Source organism: Apteryx rowi, unplaced genomic scaffold, assembly GCF_003343035.1.
Source record: "Apteryx rowi isolate R43461 unplaced genomic scaffold, aptRow1 scaffold_44, whole genome shotgun sequence".
Lineage (NCBI taxonomy): Eukaryota > Metazoa > Chordata > Aves > Apterygiformes > Apterygidae > Apteryx > Apteryx rowi.
In genome coordinates, this window is record NW_020450694.1 from 1347363 (window position 1) to 1365276 (window position 17914).

At 42.1% G+C, this 17914-nt stretch overlaps 1 protein-coding gene across 1 annotated transcript in view; it reads right to left on the reverse strand.

Moving 5' to 3' along the window:
- The window catches only part of LOC112971387, a 118199-nt gene extending 102962 nt beyond the window's left edge, over nt 1–15237 (reverse strand). The window contains exon 1 of the mRNA XM_026076773.1: nt 15220–15237. Coding sequence (XP_025932558.1) covers nt 15220–15234 — 15 coding nt within the window. The 5' untranslated portion in view covers nt 15235–15237. The remainder of the gene's footprint in view (nt 1–15219) is intronic.
- Nucleotides 15238–17914: the final 2677 nt, after the last annotated feature.

Here is a 17914-nt window from a genome sequence, read left to right on the forward strand (position 1 = left end):
CGCATCACCTTCTCCTGATAGGATCGCCCTTGGGAAGCCAAGGCACTTCAGGTGTGACGGCTGGCATTAAACAAGGGGAGTTAGTGTCAGCCTTCTTGCCCCTGCGTAGGCTTGATTTGGGCATGGATTAGCAGCGCAAAACAGAGGGAAAACCCGTGAAAGCAGAGAAAACACCGAGGTTTCATGTCTGAGGCAGAAGAGGGGGGAGGCAAGCGGCACGGAGGGGACTGTTCCTTAGCCAGTCGCTGCTAATCAAAGCGAGCCATCCTCATCAATACCGCTTCACTTTGGCAGCTTTTCAAGGAAAAAAAAAAAAGAAAAAGAAAAAAAGATCACCCTCCCCTTGCGCACCACGCTTTAATTGCTGCATTGCAAGGGGAAATGCAGGGGGTCAGCAGTAACGCAGCGAGCCGCATCCCCTTGAACGCTTTAAAGGGAAAACCTTTGCAGTCCGGTGGCGGGCAGGGGAGAGCCGTGTCCACCCCCCGTGCCCCCCGGGGCACAGGCTCTGCCGCTCCATCTGCCGCCCCCAGCTGCTAAATCCTCCCGTCGCCGGCACAAGGTGATCTCCAACTGCAGCGCGCCGCCAGCACGCGAAAGGAAACGCGTTTGGCTTCCTGCCGCCTTGCGAGCCGCGCTCTGCCCACCCCCTTGCTGCCCCTTCTCCCCGCCRCGTTTAAAGCATCCGAACGCCAAGGTGCGGAGACAGCCCAGCTCCTGCCCAGCCGGCTCCTGCCACCGGCTGCCTCCGCCCTCGCTTTCCCCCCGCCTGGCTCCCGCTCTGGAGCCGCGGCTCCGGAGCGTGCGTCAGGGCCTCTGCCGGAGCCTCCAGTCTGGAGCCGGRGCGGTTCGCCTGCTTCCCCGGGTTCAGCTAATAAATTGGGATCAGGGGGTCACCCAGCAGGGGACGTGGAAGCCTGAGAGCCTCTGACACCGGTTTTATTAGTTTTTACTATACATACCATTTCAGGAGCCGGGATGCCATCCCAGTGGGGCCCTCCCCATTGCTTAGTAACTAAGATTTTGCAATCTAAGTTTTGACAAGGTCGTTTTTTACCTCGGAGGCGGGTGGGGGAGGGGAGGACCCCCACGTACATTAATTACACAAACACTGTGGGGACAATGCAAATGGGAACCCACTTCCCCTTCGCATCAGGGCTAAAGAATGGAAAATCTTTTACTACAGGGCTATTTTAACCCCCAAACAGGCCAGGGTATTTTAAACACGCGGATACACTCCCGTTCTCTGCTTGCAGCTCAGATGAGCGCGTTTCCACCTACCCTCTGTCCAGCCCTACTGAAACATTTGGTCAACAAAAGCAACCAAACCCAAAGGCAGCCGCGGAGCCCCGATACCTGGGTTATTTTAGATGCCCACAYGCCTCTGCTGGCAGGATGGGAGTGACCCTGATCAAGCCAAAATTAATCAACAAAACTTCCACTGACTTTGGCATCGAAGCGCCGGCTAAACCTCGTGTTCAGTTAAATGCTGCTGGCACACAGCAAATACATTATCTGCTGGCAAACTCCAGCCCCAGCTAATGGAGGTGTGAAGAGCACAAACACCCTGTGGCCTTTCAGGTATGGAAGTCAACAAGAGAAACTCTCTTTTTCCAGGCTAAGAAGCAGGGTTTTTAGAAAGCACGAGAAACAACAAGGTGCAGTCATGGAGAAAAGTGAGTGCTGGGACAACCTCACAAAACAAGGTACAGAGTAAAGCTCCACCAGCGGAAGTCCTGCTCATGAGCAGTTCTCCACCACTGCTTTAGGGGAGCTGGTCTGGAGAAGCGAGCTGCCCCACCAGCCTGCCCTGGATGAAGCAAGGCAAAACAGCTGTCTGGGCCCAAAGCCACCAAAGGTACTGCAGAACAAAGCCATCCCAACCAGCTGGACCTTCTCTCTTCTCTTGCATTTAATGCTGCTTTGTTCAACTGAAGCTTTGCTGTGTTCAATAATTCTGGGCATATTTTTTTTTCTCCCCCCCCCCCCCCCCCCCCCCCCCCCCCTATTAAACCTTTCTCTTTGGTGGAAAAAGGTCCTTTGGTCACACTACCTTTCCCCTCCACCGTCTCCCCTGATCTGGGGCTGTGTGAGGTGTATCCTTCTGATGTGGTTAATCGAGGGCTGAGATTGAGTAATGCTTTGAGGTCCTTTGGTATGCATTCGGCTGGCTGTCACCTCATTGGGCTCCAGCATATGCTTTGAGGTTAAGTCCCAGTGTTTGTGTTTTGGGCCTTTGTTGTGGTTGCTTGATTTGTTCATGATGGCCTTGGCTCTGCCACCCCACAAGCAAATGCAAAATTCACAAAGTGGTGACTCAGTCATTTTATCCACTGGCAGCAGCAGCAGCAGCTGGCAGAGGCTCAAGACAGATCAGAGAACAGGGCAACAAGTGTCTCCAAGATGGATTTCAGACAAACAAGGAAAAATGAAAAACCTGAAAAAGCATGGAGAGAAAGAGCCTGAAATTAAATAAAGAGACAGAAAAACAGCTGGAATGTCAAGTATAGACTGAAAAGATCAAAAGTAAATCTATGATGGACAAGGAACTGTACTGTGGTTCTGAACAGCAGCACTCAAAATACGGCAACTTACTGGCCTATATGGGTTTTTTCCATTGGTTAAACTCAGCTTGCATGTCAAAATAAGTTGTTTTTTGCTGCCAGCACTGGAAGCTCAAAGCAGAACCTACAGATCACGCTGTTTTCTTCCTGCTTCAGGCATCAGCCCTAAAAATAAAATGACCCTGGAGGACTCAAAAGCTGGCTTGCTCGTTTGGCTGATAGGAGATGAAGTAGGATAGCAAGGCTTGTGCTTGTTCTTCTGCAGTTCTATGGGCTCTGTGAGTTTTCAAACAACAACAACATGTCCTCAGAATAGGGGGAAATTCATTCTGACCTGGTTTTGCATTGCTGTAACATCTTCATTGCTGGTGGAGAAAAGAGAAAAAGTGACCCTTATAAGATGTCCTCTCCTATCACACCACACAGAGTGGATATGGAAAACTATAATAGCATCAATGAGCGATTATAGTACCAGACCACTTGTGTGAATTGAGGTTGTGACTCTTCCTATACAAGCAAGGGATTATGAGCTATGACACACATGAAAAGGACATTTTTACTTTAACCACGTTTCAGACTGAACACATTAGAAAGGATTACGTACAGACTGATATGATAAGGCACTCTGTAATGTATTAAAATATCAAGTATCAAGAAGGAAGAAGGATATGTCTGTGGTTACGCACAGCACAGCACTAGCATCCTGGGTCCTCTCCTTGGTGCAACTCTCAGTCATCCAGTGAGACCTCAAGCAAATCGTGCCTTTGCCATGTAGTACTTGTGAAATCACTACAGAATAAACTGAATGGTTTCAGTTTTTTTTCACACGGTGCCCTGCAATTTACATTCAGRGAGCTTCATAACTCATTTCTGTCTGTTTGATCTCCAGCCCCAACTTTCCTGGCAAAATAGCAATTAGAGCACAAGTGCTGAGCCAGGCTCTTTATTGCTGTCCATGCCCTATCAGACTCAGAAAATGCTTGTGACTCAGTCACCTAAACTACGTTCTGTTTATTCAAGTGTAAAGTGGGAATCATTATAATTGCTTTCTAAGCATTAATTGATTATTCCTCAGAACACTACTACAGAATTCCTAGAACAAAGGGGAAGAAAACCAACAAGAGGAGCAGACACGAGCAAAATTGCAAACTGCCAACAATTTATTATTTACTTCTTTTCTTTTTCTGAGTACTGAGATGAGGGAATGTGCTGACTTCACCACTGTGTGCCATGGTGTGCTCTGTAACTTCAGCCTACTCCATCTCAAGTTCTCCTTGTTCAGCCATAACTCCATCACAAAAGTGAAAGTCTAAGTTTCCAGGGAGACTAGTAGGGGTTTTCATAGCTCCCATGAAGACAGTGAAGATCTGTCCACTTACACAAGGTAAGGGTCTGCCTACCTCTACCTATATTTGCTCAGATCAGCCCTTCTATCTTTCCCCATCACTAGGGTAAAAGATAATCAGATGGATATTAAGGGATACTTCTCGCATTTCTATTCACAGTTTCTTGTACTTCACTATGCACTTGTGTGCTTCTGCCAGTGCTCACACATATATACTCTTTTTCTCCTGCTGGCTGAAGTCCTTCTGTAGGTCTACACATTTCCCTAACTGTTAAAGGAGAAGGTTGGAAGACAACTGTGACCAGCAAGCTACTCTATATGAAGAGAAATAATCCCATTAATCCTGAGAAGAAATACCATAAGTGCAAAACGGACGGATCAGCAACTAAAACCCTGGAGTAGATAAGGAACAAAGTCAGAGTGACAGTACATGTGTTATATGGACAGATCAACTTCACTCCTGTAATCATTTCCACACATAAAACAACCAAGAGGAAACACACGTCAGATCACAAAACTCAGGTCTGATTCTCCCTCAAAAAGAAAACAGAAAAAACACAAGTGAAAATGCAACTTTTGGAAATCATTTACATGGAAAGAGGTAAGTATATCCTTTAGCTTGGCAATGCAAACAAAGTCTCCTTTTCTCTAATAAAGTATATGCTCAGCATGTAACAAATACTGCTTTATAGAGTCATAGGTTTAATTTCAATTTTTATGGTGTTAGGCTAAAATGATTCTACTATTATAGTTATTTAGTCACAGGTCAATGAGTCATACAATAGCAACTGCTATCATGGAAGATTAACTGGAAATGTGGTCTGCAAATTTTACTTCTAAAAAATCTCTTTCCTCTCATTTCAGGTACCATCATGGAAGTGGATGAAAGGGCTATAAAGAACACTCAAACATAATAAGCAGGGCTGGCTGTTAAAAATTCAGTTTTCAGCAGGTATTTTCAGTTCTAAGACATTCAGAGTGTCCCTCCTGGAACCCAGAAGTTTCTACTGGTGGAGGGAAAATTTCTTTGGGGGGGAGGGTGAAAAATCAGACATTTTTCTTAGCAGGCAGCTAGCTGAACAACATTTCTCATTCTCCTCACAGAACGTTTCAATGGAAAATTTGACCGATCTGACAGAGACCGTTCCAAAGTAGTGATGCTGAGTCATAAAGCACTGCCGTAGCTAACATACAGCCTGATCCAATGCCCCCTGAAGTCAATAAGAAGGCTCTGGAACAGGCCCATGCAAATTAAATGAAGTTTACAGCATGGCTGTTACTAGCTCGGCCCCACTGGAGGAGCTGGCAATGAAAGGCTCCTACTGCTTTCAAGAAGACTCTTCTCTCAATGTTATTTCTGTCCAAGGATGTTCTGCAAWTTGAGGCAGGCATCAAACCAATGAGTGTTCTTTGGACTTTGTTGTTGGAAGAGAGGAAGAAAAAACACTTTCACAGCTGTAGGTTGAACATGAAAAATGTGGCAGGTGACAGAAAGAGGGTCATCACACTGTGAGAGTGTGTCAGTTTGACAGTGTATAAGGCCTGGTTTTCTGTTATTTTGTGAGAACTTAGTGTTGGTAAAAAAGAAAAATTGACAATCTATTTAAATCCTGGGATGAGGAATCACTTAATAGGAAAAAACATTCTCCCTGAAATGAAGGAGGAAACAAAGTATATGTGAAGGGGAAGCAGTAATACAAACCAGAAAGTGAGGTGTAAGTCATGGTATCAGAAAAAAGGTGCTCTAGAAAAGACACTGAACAAACCTTACTGATCTCCTGATGCAAGGCACATTCCTTGAATTCAGACATCTTTCAGTAGAGGGTAGGGACCAGAAAAAGGCAAAGCACAGTGATCTGCTGATTCAGAAGGACGGAGAAGAGACAGAGAAAGGAGTGTATGTTATAGGACAAACAAAAAGCCACAAGGGAGCCTTTAACCTCCATGCTCTCAGCTCTCAGTCTAGACACAAGTCAGGCATGGCAGAGAAGGCAGCAACTTCTTGTGCTGGCGTGCTCAGCTCTCACTTGGAGGGACCCCAGGGAGGTGAGGAGACACCCAACCATCAGCAGGATCAGACAAACCCTGCCCTTGGTGGAATTCCACTGGCGACTAAGGAATTCAGGAAGGCATCGAACACAAAGGGAGGATAAGAAGAAGAAATTATTTAATTAGCTACACACCAAAGACAAGAACCTGGGTAATAAAAAAGAGGAAATAGAATTAGTCATTTATGAGCACTAATATGACCTAGCTGGCATTACTGAAGCTGGTACAATGATTTCCACGACTGAATGTTTAAATCAATGGTTGTCATCTATTTTGGTATGGCCCAGGTCTTGGAAGAAAAGGAGGTGTGAAAAAGATGGTATTACCTATTCCCAAGTCACTAACAACTCAGAAAAAAGCTATCTGGAATGCTTCCTTCTTGATGACCCTGATAAAACAACAAAACAGCATATTAGTTGACATCTCCTACAATCATGCTAGAAAGCAGGATAACTGATGTAAAAAACTGGTTGGTTGTGAGGTGTAGGATGAAAAGATAATCTATTTGCCTCAGGGTGTCCCATATGAGAGATGCATACTAGCAGTTTTACTCCACTAATACATCCTATCACTCCCCTTAAAATTAATAAATATTTTGGCTATAACCCATTAAGCTGGGGGAGAAGACACCATCTTGGGGAAATCCCTCTAACTTACCCTTGACAAACAGAGGAACTGATCACACAACTGACAGTGATAATGTAAGTACAGTTACTTAAGAGTCCATCACACTTGTTGCAGGCAACAAAATAAAAGTTCAGACTAGTAATGCTATATATTTGGTTCCTTGAAAAGGTCAGTTTTCACCTTTGTGAAACTRTTATAGGCAAATCAGTTGAAAGAAAAAAGCCTCACTGACAGGAGTATCCCGAGATGGTACTGGTCAAATAACTAATCCACACTATTAAATTGCAGAAGCCTAATAAGAGCAAGGAAAATTATTCAGCCAGTAGAACAATGCATAAAACACAGTAAATCTAAAGTCTATTAGGAATCTTAACAATGGGATCTGTGCTCAGAGCTGATGCTGAACTGCAAAATACTACCAGAGCAAGACATTTTCAAGACAACATGCATAAGCAATTCCCATCTAAGAGCTTCCAAACATGGAAACAAATGTTTTCAGTATATCTTAGAACAAGACAGATTCCAGAAAACAAACCTGATGATGCCAATGTCTTAARACAATGAACAGAATGATACATTACTCTGATACTGAGCCTGATGAAAACAAATGAACAGAAGGAAAACTCAAAAYATGGAAATGGACAAACCTACCCACAGTCAACAAAAGTTTACAGAAACTACAGCCTACCAGACCAATTTGGTTTCTCTTCTTAGATTAGAAACGGAGCTAATAAAGGCAATAGCTGATGATCAGACTTCTGGGAGGTATCTGATATTAGATTTATACAGAATTAAATTTTATAMAATGGATCAAAATGGAGTGCACTGTTGTACCTTTTGGTTTTATAATCCTTGGTACTAACAGGGTTGGGAACACCAGTGAAGGGGAACTACAGTCTGCCACCAGCAACAAGAGCTGTTGGCAGGGAGCCTTGGTGTGGACACACAATTCAGACATAGTAGGGCCTGGAATGGTCTGGACTCATCAGGGTTTACAAACATGCTATAAAATATTTACCGGACTAGTTCTTTGTCTCCATGCTTTCTCTTCCTGAGATATATGGTCAGAYTCCTGAAGTCTGGCAAAATAAAAAGAAAATGCCTTTCAAAGGCACTACACCTCTCTGAGCCCAATTAAACAACTATGTTGCCTTTTGCTAGATCCCAGTGGAGTCCCATTCCCATATTAAAACTACATAGTTCTGTTTGCTGGTATGAAATGACTAAGTTTTTCCTTCAGTTTAAGCCATATCCATTACTGGCTGCCGTACCTTGCTCCTCTGCAAAATACACTCTGAATGTAAGGGCTCTAACAATCTATGGGGCCAATATCATTGGTATTAGAAGATCTTCTGAAAAGCAAAACAAAAACCTTTTGGTAATGATACATACAGTGCTCTGCTGAAAAGCACGGAGAGCAAGAATTGGTTATYGTCACTCACTGACCTTCCAGCATGCATGGCATGCACTGACCTTGATCTTATTTTTAACCTCTTACATGCCATGCCTTGATGCCAGCCCTGCAGGGTTATGCTAGTTAAAGCTTCAGTGATTATTCCTAAGTGACAGATGGAGCGTCAAAGCAAACAGCATCTGTCCAAAGGGTCCCAGTAGGTGATGTTTCACAGAGTATCTCCTGAACATCTGCAGTGATTAAATGCTTAAGCTGAACAAAATTTAATTTTGCAGGCTGTGTTACATCAGACATAGTTCACTGCGCAGGGGCCCTTGGTCTCCTCAGGGCTCCTAGAAAATAGTGTTGCTTCTTCCTAAGCCCTCTTCACCCTGAACTTCAGAACTGTGGCAGCTTGTTTGATCAACAGGAGGCATTGATGGCTAAGTACCCAACTCAGCATCCACTGAAGCTCTCTCCAGTGCCTGAAAGGAGGCTGCAATCTGAATGTAGAAAGGTTGCACCTCTTCTGAATTCCTTTACAGAAGAGGTAGGTTATTTTACCAGAGTGGAAGCTTTTCCGTTTGGGATCTCTGAGATTCCCAGGCAAGCTGAACACCACCAAAAATCTCTTCACTGATGGGAGAGAGCTCCAAGAAAGTAAGAGGTGGGAAAGGCCAGAAACTTATCAAAGTTGAAGACATATGAATTTTAGGGTTAGCAAGTCTTAAAGAGCCCAGCACAGGGATAAAATACACTCCCTTCCCTCCCACGGAAGGGAGGCAAAGCTCAGTTCTTCACAGGATGAGCTCAGTATCCTGTAACAGCAGATTTTCTGGATTTCCAATTTCTCAAACACTTTGCTGATCCTTCTCTTAAGTCAGTACTAAGGATCCAATAAGGACCATTTAATTTGCTGGCATGTACACRTACTTGAGGTGGGATCCACCATTCACTCCTTCCTATCTGTGGCATTCCCAGCAGCATGAATTGATATGCCCTGCAGTTCACTTGACCCCCTTATTTCAAAATACAAGAAATACCTCATTTGGGAGAAAAGTCCTGAAGGTGCTGGCAATTTGAAGAAGAATCTGAGACCAATACAAGTGGCAAGGGTGGCCTTAGTGCCAAGCCAAGCAGTTAGACAGCAGACATGTCTGTAGAGAGAAGATAGCGCTGGTTAAAACAGCTGATGGCTGTCAGACTGATATATCAAGCCTTGCTGCAACACTCATGGACCAGACTCCAGCCACACTTTCCTGGCTACTGAAAATAAACATTGCTATATCCCTTCCAAGGCAGAGAAGGGCAAGGAAACTAAAACCCTTTGTCCTGCATGGCAGGGAAACATTATTACAGAGGGACAATTTTCTCAGCATCCTGAATATCTGGTAACCCTGATCATTCTGAACAGGGAACAGGTCATAAGATAAATGTTCAGCCTTCGGCACTTATTACTCAGAGTGCAAGGTTCTCATATGGAGGTTACCATATAATATTGGATTATGGTAATATATTACATTGCATTGCTGATAGGKTTTTTTCATACGTTTTCACTTTCATTGCTTAACTCTCCATAGTTTATATTATTTTCTTATACCTATCTAATCTATCATTTTTCTAAGGCACCTATCACTTTGGGATCCTTCTTCTTAAGCAGTATTGTATTTCTTCCCCATTGGACATCAGTTACCAGCCAACACTGGTTCTTTCCCTCTAGTTCTGTTGGGGAACCCAAAAAACGATGCACTGTTGATTTCATCCTTTGTCAAAAGCTGAGGATTTTGGTCCAGGAACTGCAGCTATTTGGAAATCCGTTTGTGCTCCCTCTTCTGACTCTATGACTCTTCCTTCTCCTCATACAGAACAAAGTCTCAAGGTCACACCAGAAGAGGATATTTCATTATTTTTTGGTTGATAAAGTTGGGGGTGAGAAGGAAAAGAGCTGAAACAACAGGAATGCTGATCTCATTCGAAATCATGAATTACAATTAATTCTGTGCTGGTGCTTGCTCATTGCTCACTAAACCTGAACTGTTTACACATGTAGTGATGCAAGTTCAGGGTCATAAATGTCAGCAGGGGGTTTAACTAGAAAATGCACAGAAAAGGAACGTATGGTTGGGATCAAGGCTGGCGTATGCCTTCAACTCACATTCAGGCAGAATTGCCCAAGATCATCTTCCACTCTCCTTGCAAAAGTGTAATCACATTTCAAAACATCTAGTAAATATGTTCCTCTAGATKTGAGCTCTGACTTATTGGGACCCACAATGCCATGACTAGCTCAATTTTGGTGTCTCTTTGACTTATCTCTGAAATGCACGAGCTTTTGATTATGGACGTAGTTTGCGCAGGTTTTTACCTTAAAAAATTATAATGATAGACTTTTCCAAGTGACAAATCCTGGCCTCACGCCTATGGGAAACCTAAATCCATCTCGATCAGAGTAAACCCTGCATCAAATACAGCTTTGGACAGCCAGCAAAATTCAGGAAGGAAGGAAAGAAGAAAAGAAAAAGGTTGTGAGAAGGGAGGGAAACTCACATCATGCCTAATATGTGAATGGAGGATGAGAAAAGAAAAGATGAAGAAAAAGCCATGTCAAACGGCTCTGCTTTCCCCTCTATTTCATTTGGAGAGAAGATTAGGTTACTACAGTTCAACAGGACTCAGTTTGCTTATTGCTTTGGGCATTAAGAACTTAATGCGAAAGTAATGAAGTTAAACCTGTGGCATAGATAATGGTCATTAGCAGTCGTCTTTCCCTGTCATAAACCTGACCCTTGTTAACTCCCAGTTTATCTTTCTATGCAGATGATTTGGAGTGGGGCAGAAAGTATTCTCTATTCTGTCCGATCTGGGAAAAATGCAGCTGGTGAGCACGCACTGGCATTTCCCAAACTGAAGCACCTCACCCTCACACTACAGCCAAGGGACTAAAGGGAAACGCCAGGAGGAAACAAAAGAACTAYGTCCCTGGAGAGAAAAACACATCTTGTGGTAGGGACGAGAGCCTGAAGAAGCCAGTTGGGACTGAAATCTCCCAAGAAGAGGATGTTAGGGAGAAGGCAAGGATTAAAAAGTTTTAGCAAGGAACAAAGCCTGTTTATGCTTAACCCCTTTCATTTCTGTCCTCCACCTCACAGATAATGGAGCTCATTCCCCACTCATTAATTAAGCTCTTGTAGAGTTGATTGACTGAGGGCAAAATTGCCCCCGCAAGCAGATCCTGACTAGCTGTTACAAGGTTCCTGTGCCACTGCTCTGACAAAGGGAATCCCGTCACTCTGTTCTCCTTAGCAACATCTCRCCTGGATTAGAGATATTCAAACAGACAAATATAACTACATGTCCTTTTCTTCAACACTTACRCAAAACTTTCTTTCAACAGGGACCTAAAAGGAGTATAAGCACAGTCAAAAGGAACCCATTTTGCATAACTGCTTGGGGAAATCTCCGTCTCATAATCACCCAGGTCCGAAGAGATGCTTTTGTTCACCTGATTTTAGATGTAGGAAGATGATTACTTACCTTTTGATACTTTCATCAAATAAAAATGGACAGGCTCCTTTTAACTTTTTTTTTTTTCCTGCAAATTACTGGGTGGCATGAAGAAATGTGAGGTGACTGTGCCATTTCAGTCTAAAAATGGAGAAGGAATAGCAACATTCACCTTAAAGATAAATTAATCAATTTTGAGGTTTCATTGCCAAGTGAATCCAAACATAGCAAAAAGACAGTAATAGAGCCCTCAAGCCAATTGCAAAATTGCATTACCTTCAAAAGAAGGATGATCTGCCCCTCAAAGTGAAAATGCCTCATAATAATATCAGTCATCATAAGAGTTACACCTATATTTGAGTAACAGGGAGTGGATTACTCATCACTTGATGAGCCAACAAAAAATGAAGTTCTGGGTTATAGTCCCAGAGAATTATCTGTTTTCCTGTAAATTCACTAGAAGGGAGGAAAACCACAGACTAAAATCTCAGCTTGGGGTTATTTCGTACTTTGTGCTGAAAAGGGGTCTGTATAGGACATTGCTGAATAGACAGATAAAGCAGTCGATTTTTAAGGTGTAGTAGCCAATATAACTCCTTGAATCATCTCCCAATCTCCTGTTCAGCTTCTCATCTACTTTATTTACACAGACATATGTGATTTTGTTGCCAGCTGGTGATTTGGCAATAAAAAGAAATCTGAGCCTAATGTGCCTAGAAGATTTGTTTGGAAAAAAATAAACCCAAGATTAAAAAAAAAACAAGCTAAGTAGTACTTGTTTATAGAAACATTACGGTACCTTTGATCCTTTCTTCTGTTCTGCTTCAATATGCTTGAGTAAAAAGAAAATACGCTGTAAATTTCAGCGAGCAGCATGGGGGCTCCTGTGTTTGTGTTGCAAAGACAGGCTGAAGCCTTTAATCAAGACAAACTCCTGTAGGGCAAATTTCCCAATCCAGCATTAGTGTGGTGGTGTTGCTAGGTGGATCCCCATCCAACCAATCTGCAGTTCTTGCAACTTGTTTGACCCACTTCTTTGACAGGGCAGCCCTGCAAAATCATTTGGTCATGAGAGTAGGTGGCGAGACAAGAAGGTGACATGCAGCTGGCAGCACGAGGAATGAAGACGTAAACAAATAAATACGCTGCAGAATTGCATTGCATTGCATTGCAAAATAATGCAGGACTCTTAACTAAGGCTGAGACAGCGAACTGTCTCAGGGAACTGACAGACATATATAAAGGCAATATCAAAGCACAGATATAAATGTTATGGTAATTACAGCTTCCATATGAAGAACGTTTCACGTACGCCGGACCCTGAATAAAAGCACTTACAGTAAATTCCTTGACCTTGTCTATACATATACATGTCAGACAAATATGTACATGCTGCTCTTTAAAATCTGATATTTATTATATTTCACATCAAAGCCTAACTGCAGATGGACAGATTCTCATTGAATTTGTGCGTGCAGTAAGCACAGGAGGAAAAAACAGTCATTAGAACTGCCTGTCTCATAAAAGTCCCAGTCAGGTAACGACATCAAAAACACTGGATACTTTTGTCTATGCAATGAGTGTGATAATTACACTTAAAAATCAAATGAACAAACGTCCCTTAAGATCTTTGAGGATGTCTCCTTCAATGTGAAAACCTAGAATTTTCCCTTGGGATTCAGGGTTAATCTCCTTGTAGGAAAAAAAAAGGCCATTCAAATGTTTACCACAAAGTACATAACGTACATACCACTACGCTGTGCTTTGTAACTGAAGTGCATTGGGAAATACAACAAAGTATTCAAAGAACACATTTGAAAAATACAACAGTATTTCCTTAAAAAGCTTGTATTCAAGCAGTGTAATGTACTCCTCTCAGGTCAAAATCTTGTCCCTCTTCTCAGAACAGTTGTGAATACACTCAGTTAATTCGGAGGTATTTGTGAGCAGATAAATATTTACAATTAAAAACTCTTAACAAAAAGAAATCAGAAAGAATCCCAGAATGGCCAAGTGTCATTTGCCACTGCAAGGAGCCAATACTGCAGAGGACTGACAAAAAGTAAATTCATTTTTAAAACAGAAGTTAGAAATCATTACCAGGCCCCTGAGTCATGAAAAATAAGCAGCTCTACACAATAACCAGAGCACCCCGGGGTCATGGAGGAACACTGGGAGAAGTCTGTACTGATGCACAGCTCCCAGTGCAGCCCCCCAACATGGCAGCACAGATACTCTTTGAGTCTTTTCCACAGTTCCCTGTTTCTGCTAGGTGAAGTCTTCAAATGCAGGTTGTGCTTTATGGATAGATGGATCGATTTATTTTCTCTTGGTTAAGGTGACACAGTGCAAAAATAGTTGGTTGCCATCAGTTTAGAGGGAGCAGGAGCCTCCTGGGCCTTCTGCAGCTTTCTAATGACAAGTGGAACCCATGTGCAATTTCCTACAACCATCCAAAGCGAGCGGGAGCCGAAAGATAACTTCCCCACCCATGTGGAGGAGTTTAAAGCCTGCTGAGAACTTCTCTCAGACAAACGTTGAGGTTCACTGTGCTGCAGCGATTTCTGCAGCGTTCTCTATCTTTGAAACATGAGCAAGTTTTTGTTGGCATACAGAAAAGCTGGCAAAATGTCATCCAATGATTCAGCATATCAAGAAGCAAGACAGCAAAATGAATCATTGTGCAAAAGGGTTGCGCAACACAGACTGAAACAGTCCATATAAAAGCACTGTTGTATTGGAATGGAAAGGGCTTCTTCATGGAAGATACCCATCTGCCAAAAAAAAACGTTGTATAACTAATGTTTTATGAGCAGAAGATCCAGAGGCAGATAGAGGCACTGATGCTAGGACCTCGCCTACTGTGACACAGACATTAACATATGAGAAGATACTTCAGTTTGCCAGGATGATTTGTTTACCGTTGTAACATCTGGTACAGAAGGTTTTGAAAGAGATTCATGAAATGGAAAGAGAAGAAAAGAAGTCCTGCATCTGATTTAAACTGCACTGTGAATTGGAGAAAATCCATTAGAGTCAATGGAGATAACCTGGCACAAACCCATTCTCAGTGCATGGAGAATCCAAGCCAAAGAGTGCTCCACGTACTGTCAACGTACAAAGCCTGACTCCATTTCCATACCGAGCCCATGGGAAAGTCTGCAACAGCTCAGGCTACTTTAGCTATCGCCAAGATACATCACCTTAAACTCCAACATACATCACCTTCATTGTCTTATTGTCCCTATGGCATTGTCCAATGGCCCCTGTCCCCATTAATTCCTCCCCTAGTGCTTTGACAGGGTCAGACACTCGTAGAGATCTTTTCTTGGTCCTTAAACACCTAGAGGATGGCAAGGCTGCACCCCATGAGGCACTAAGGCCGTTGGTCTGTTACCCCCCTCCACTGGCCTGTGGAAAGGCTCTCCAGTTCACTAACTGGTTATGCTGAAGTGGTGTCCCTCAGAAGAGCACCCTTACACCATTCTTCTGAGCCTTTCCTCCCTTCTGGCAAAAACAGGGCATCATTTCCAGGCGAAAGGCTCCAGAATTCTTTTTTTTTTTTTTTTTGAAACTAAAAAAAAAGAAGTACAGCAAATGATAAGATAACTCAATGAGGTCTTTTTGTTGAGATATAAATTGATTATCCTTAGAAAGGAAAACCTCCTATATTGGGGTTTTTCAGCCTGCCTTAGAAGTCTGGCAAACATGACTGAGAAAAGCAAGTTCACACATACCGTAAGGCTGTTCATCTGAGCAACATTTCTATAGGGGGTCCYGCACTGCCTCTGGAAAAAAAATTTAGAGGGTCACACATCACAAAAAATTGAAAGGCACTATTTTTTTATATATATAATTATTATCTGTGAACTGATACTGCACAACAACCAACAAACAGCGTGCTTCTGTCCCGATCTCCAGAACTGGGCTGTCCATGCCAACAGCTGTGCCAGCATCACACGGACTGAGATCACCAGCTCACTTTGCTGAAAAGCCACCAGGCTGTCACCAGATGGTAACAGCAACTGGCCTTGACTGGACTTGCAATGATGACTTAAAAGAAAAAAAGTTCTGCAACCCATTAGTTGCATCCCTCTGCATCCTTCAGGCGGCCAGTCCCCATCCTCTGCTTCTTTTAAYGTAGATGATTGTTTTCAATGTCCTAATTTGTATTTTCTCTGCCTTTGTTCCCTCTTTGCTTCAGCTTCCTCCCCGCTGGCTCCCTCCTTCCTTGCCCAAAGAGCTGTTTTGTCACCATTTTTCTTACTTTATTTTCCTTTTATATCTGTTGACCGGCTCAGATACTCTTAATTCTATTTAATAAAGACGGGACATGCAGGCTGGCAAGGAGGGCACACAAGCTGGCAATAATGCGAATAGGTCAAACTTTCACCCTGCACACCTCAAATTAGGGGAACCCAGAAGCAATGCAGTAGTTAAGAGCCTTAGCCACTTTTATTGGCAAACCCGTCGTTCATAAGTATGCAATTTAGATTTAATAATATGCTTAATGAATGGTAATTAAAAACAAATTGCAATTAAAACACTATTTAATGAGGTTTAACAGTGATGTGATAGATATGTATCTATCACTGAGTTCAACTTCAATAAATATTTTCTTAATAACAAACTGGCATTTAATTAGCATGGGAAAAATGTTGCTGTTAAATCTAAATTAAATTAAAATATACTTAGGGCACTTACCCACTTAATAGTATGTGTTAATGAAAAATATTTAAAAGGCTTTTTCTCTTTTTGTTTTTAAAAAGGGTAGTGGTTACAAGAATTAAATAAAAGCAACTTAACTGATTGTAGAATACGAAGGCATGATCCAGMCCTACATATAAACATTTCATTGATTTAAAAATTTCCTTACCCACAATATCTACACTATGATACATGTAAATGAACAAACAACCTGGTTCAAATTTGAAGTTTAAGATTTGAAAAATGTGACAGTTTACAAAGTCATATTCAAAATTCCCACAGCACCTTTCCCACCAACCTATCTATGTCATTTTATGATCCTATTCTCATAAATATTGAGCACCTGCCAAAAACTTTAAAACAGAAATAAAGCAGTTTCTGTCCTCCTGGAGATATAAAGCTGAGTATTTCATAGATTTCCATTTGTTTAGTGGGGTGGGTGGGAGGAGAAGATGAGTATTTGGAACTTGGTATATGTGAACACAACATTTTGTTTGAAACTGAGGTTTCCAAACACTCTTATTTCTGATAGAAAGTATTTCAGTAGCTTTAGCTGTGATCCTCTCTGTCTCCTGCACTTCCAAGACTCCTTACAGTCGCAGATACTTTAATTGCTCCAGCACTCAATAGATCTTGAACTGAACTCAGGCAAAACATTTTCTAGTGAGAAATGACTTTTAGGACAACACAAAAATTTTCACAGAAAATGTTAATCCTGAAAACATTCAATATTTTTGATGCACTGGTTGGAAGTAAGCAGGGTTCATTTTGACTGAACCTGTGGAAGCACAAAATAAAATTTGGAGAAAATTAAATTTTTCTCCCTTTCTTATAATTCCCCTTCTCCATCTTTGTTCGCTGAGTATTTCAGGATAGACTCTCGGAAAAATGCCAAACCAAAATGTTTTTTTCCCAGATATGACCCAGACTCTTTTTACTTCTGTGTGCACAGTACCTACCACAAGGGTCTGGTTCACAAGAAGTACGCCTACATGCAAGAGGTCTAAAAATCTACAATATAAAATGAAAACGGTTCCCTAGGACAAAAAAAATGACTTTTCAGTGTTTCACTCTGCAGAAATTTTTTACATAATGACATAGCTGTATAGCAACATATGTCCCATATACCCTGTTCAGATATGTTTTTTATTATTGCTGAGAGTATGTACCATGCCTGCATATTTGCAGACAGAAACAAGCTTGTAAAAAAACGTGACGCAACATCAAATGTAACTTAAACAGAGGAGGAAAATACAGGGGGACAATATTTACCATGAGTTCACTATGGCTTCCTTTTCTGCTTTGCAACTGGAAAAAACTTATGGGACCTAAATAATAAAGATGCAATTTTGGCCCCTAGTTCTGTGCCTCTTGAAGGCTACATCAAGAACAGGAGATGATAATCATAAATCTGGTCCCTCTGGATAGCTTCCAACTTAATCCCACTGGCAGCTGCTTGGCTTGAACCTCTTTCTTTCTCCTTACATATCACAAACGGACTAGAGGGAGGACTACTGGTTTTAAGTTTCAGATAGTTTCTGTTAGGTTTAAAGTGTCTATCTTGAATTAAAGTGATTGGTCCAACAGTGCATAGTATTATTTTAAAGTAAAAGAACTACACATAGAAAACAGGTAACAGACAGGCAGTATGAGAATGAATTCCTGCATACGGCATACAATATTATGCCACACACATACAGAGAGTAGTAGTGTACGTACCCAGCC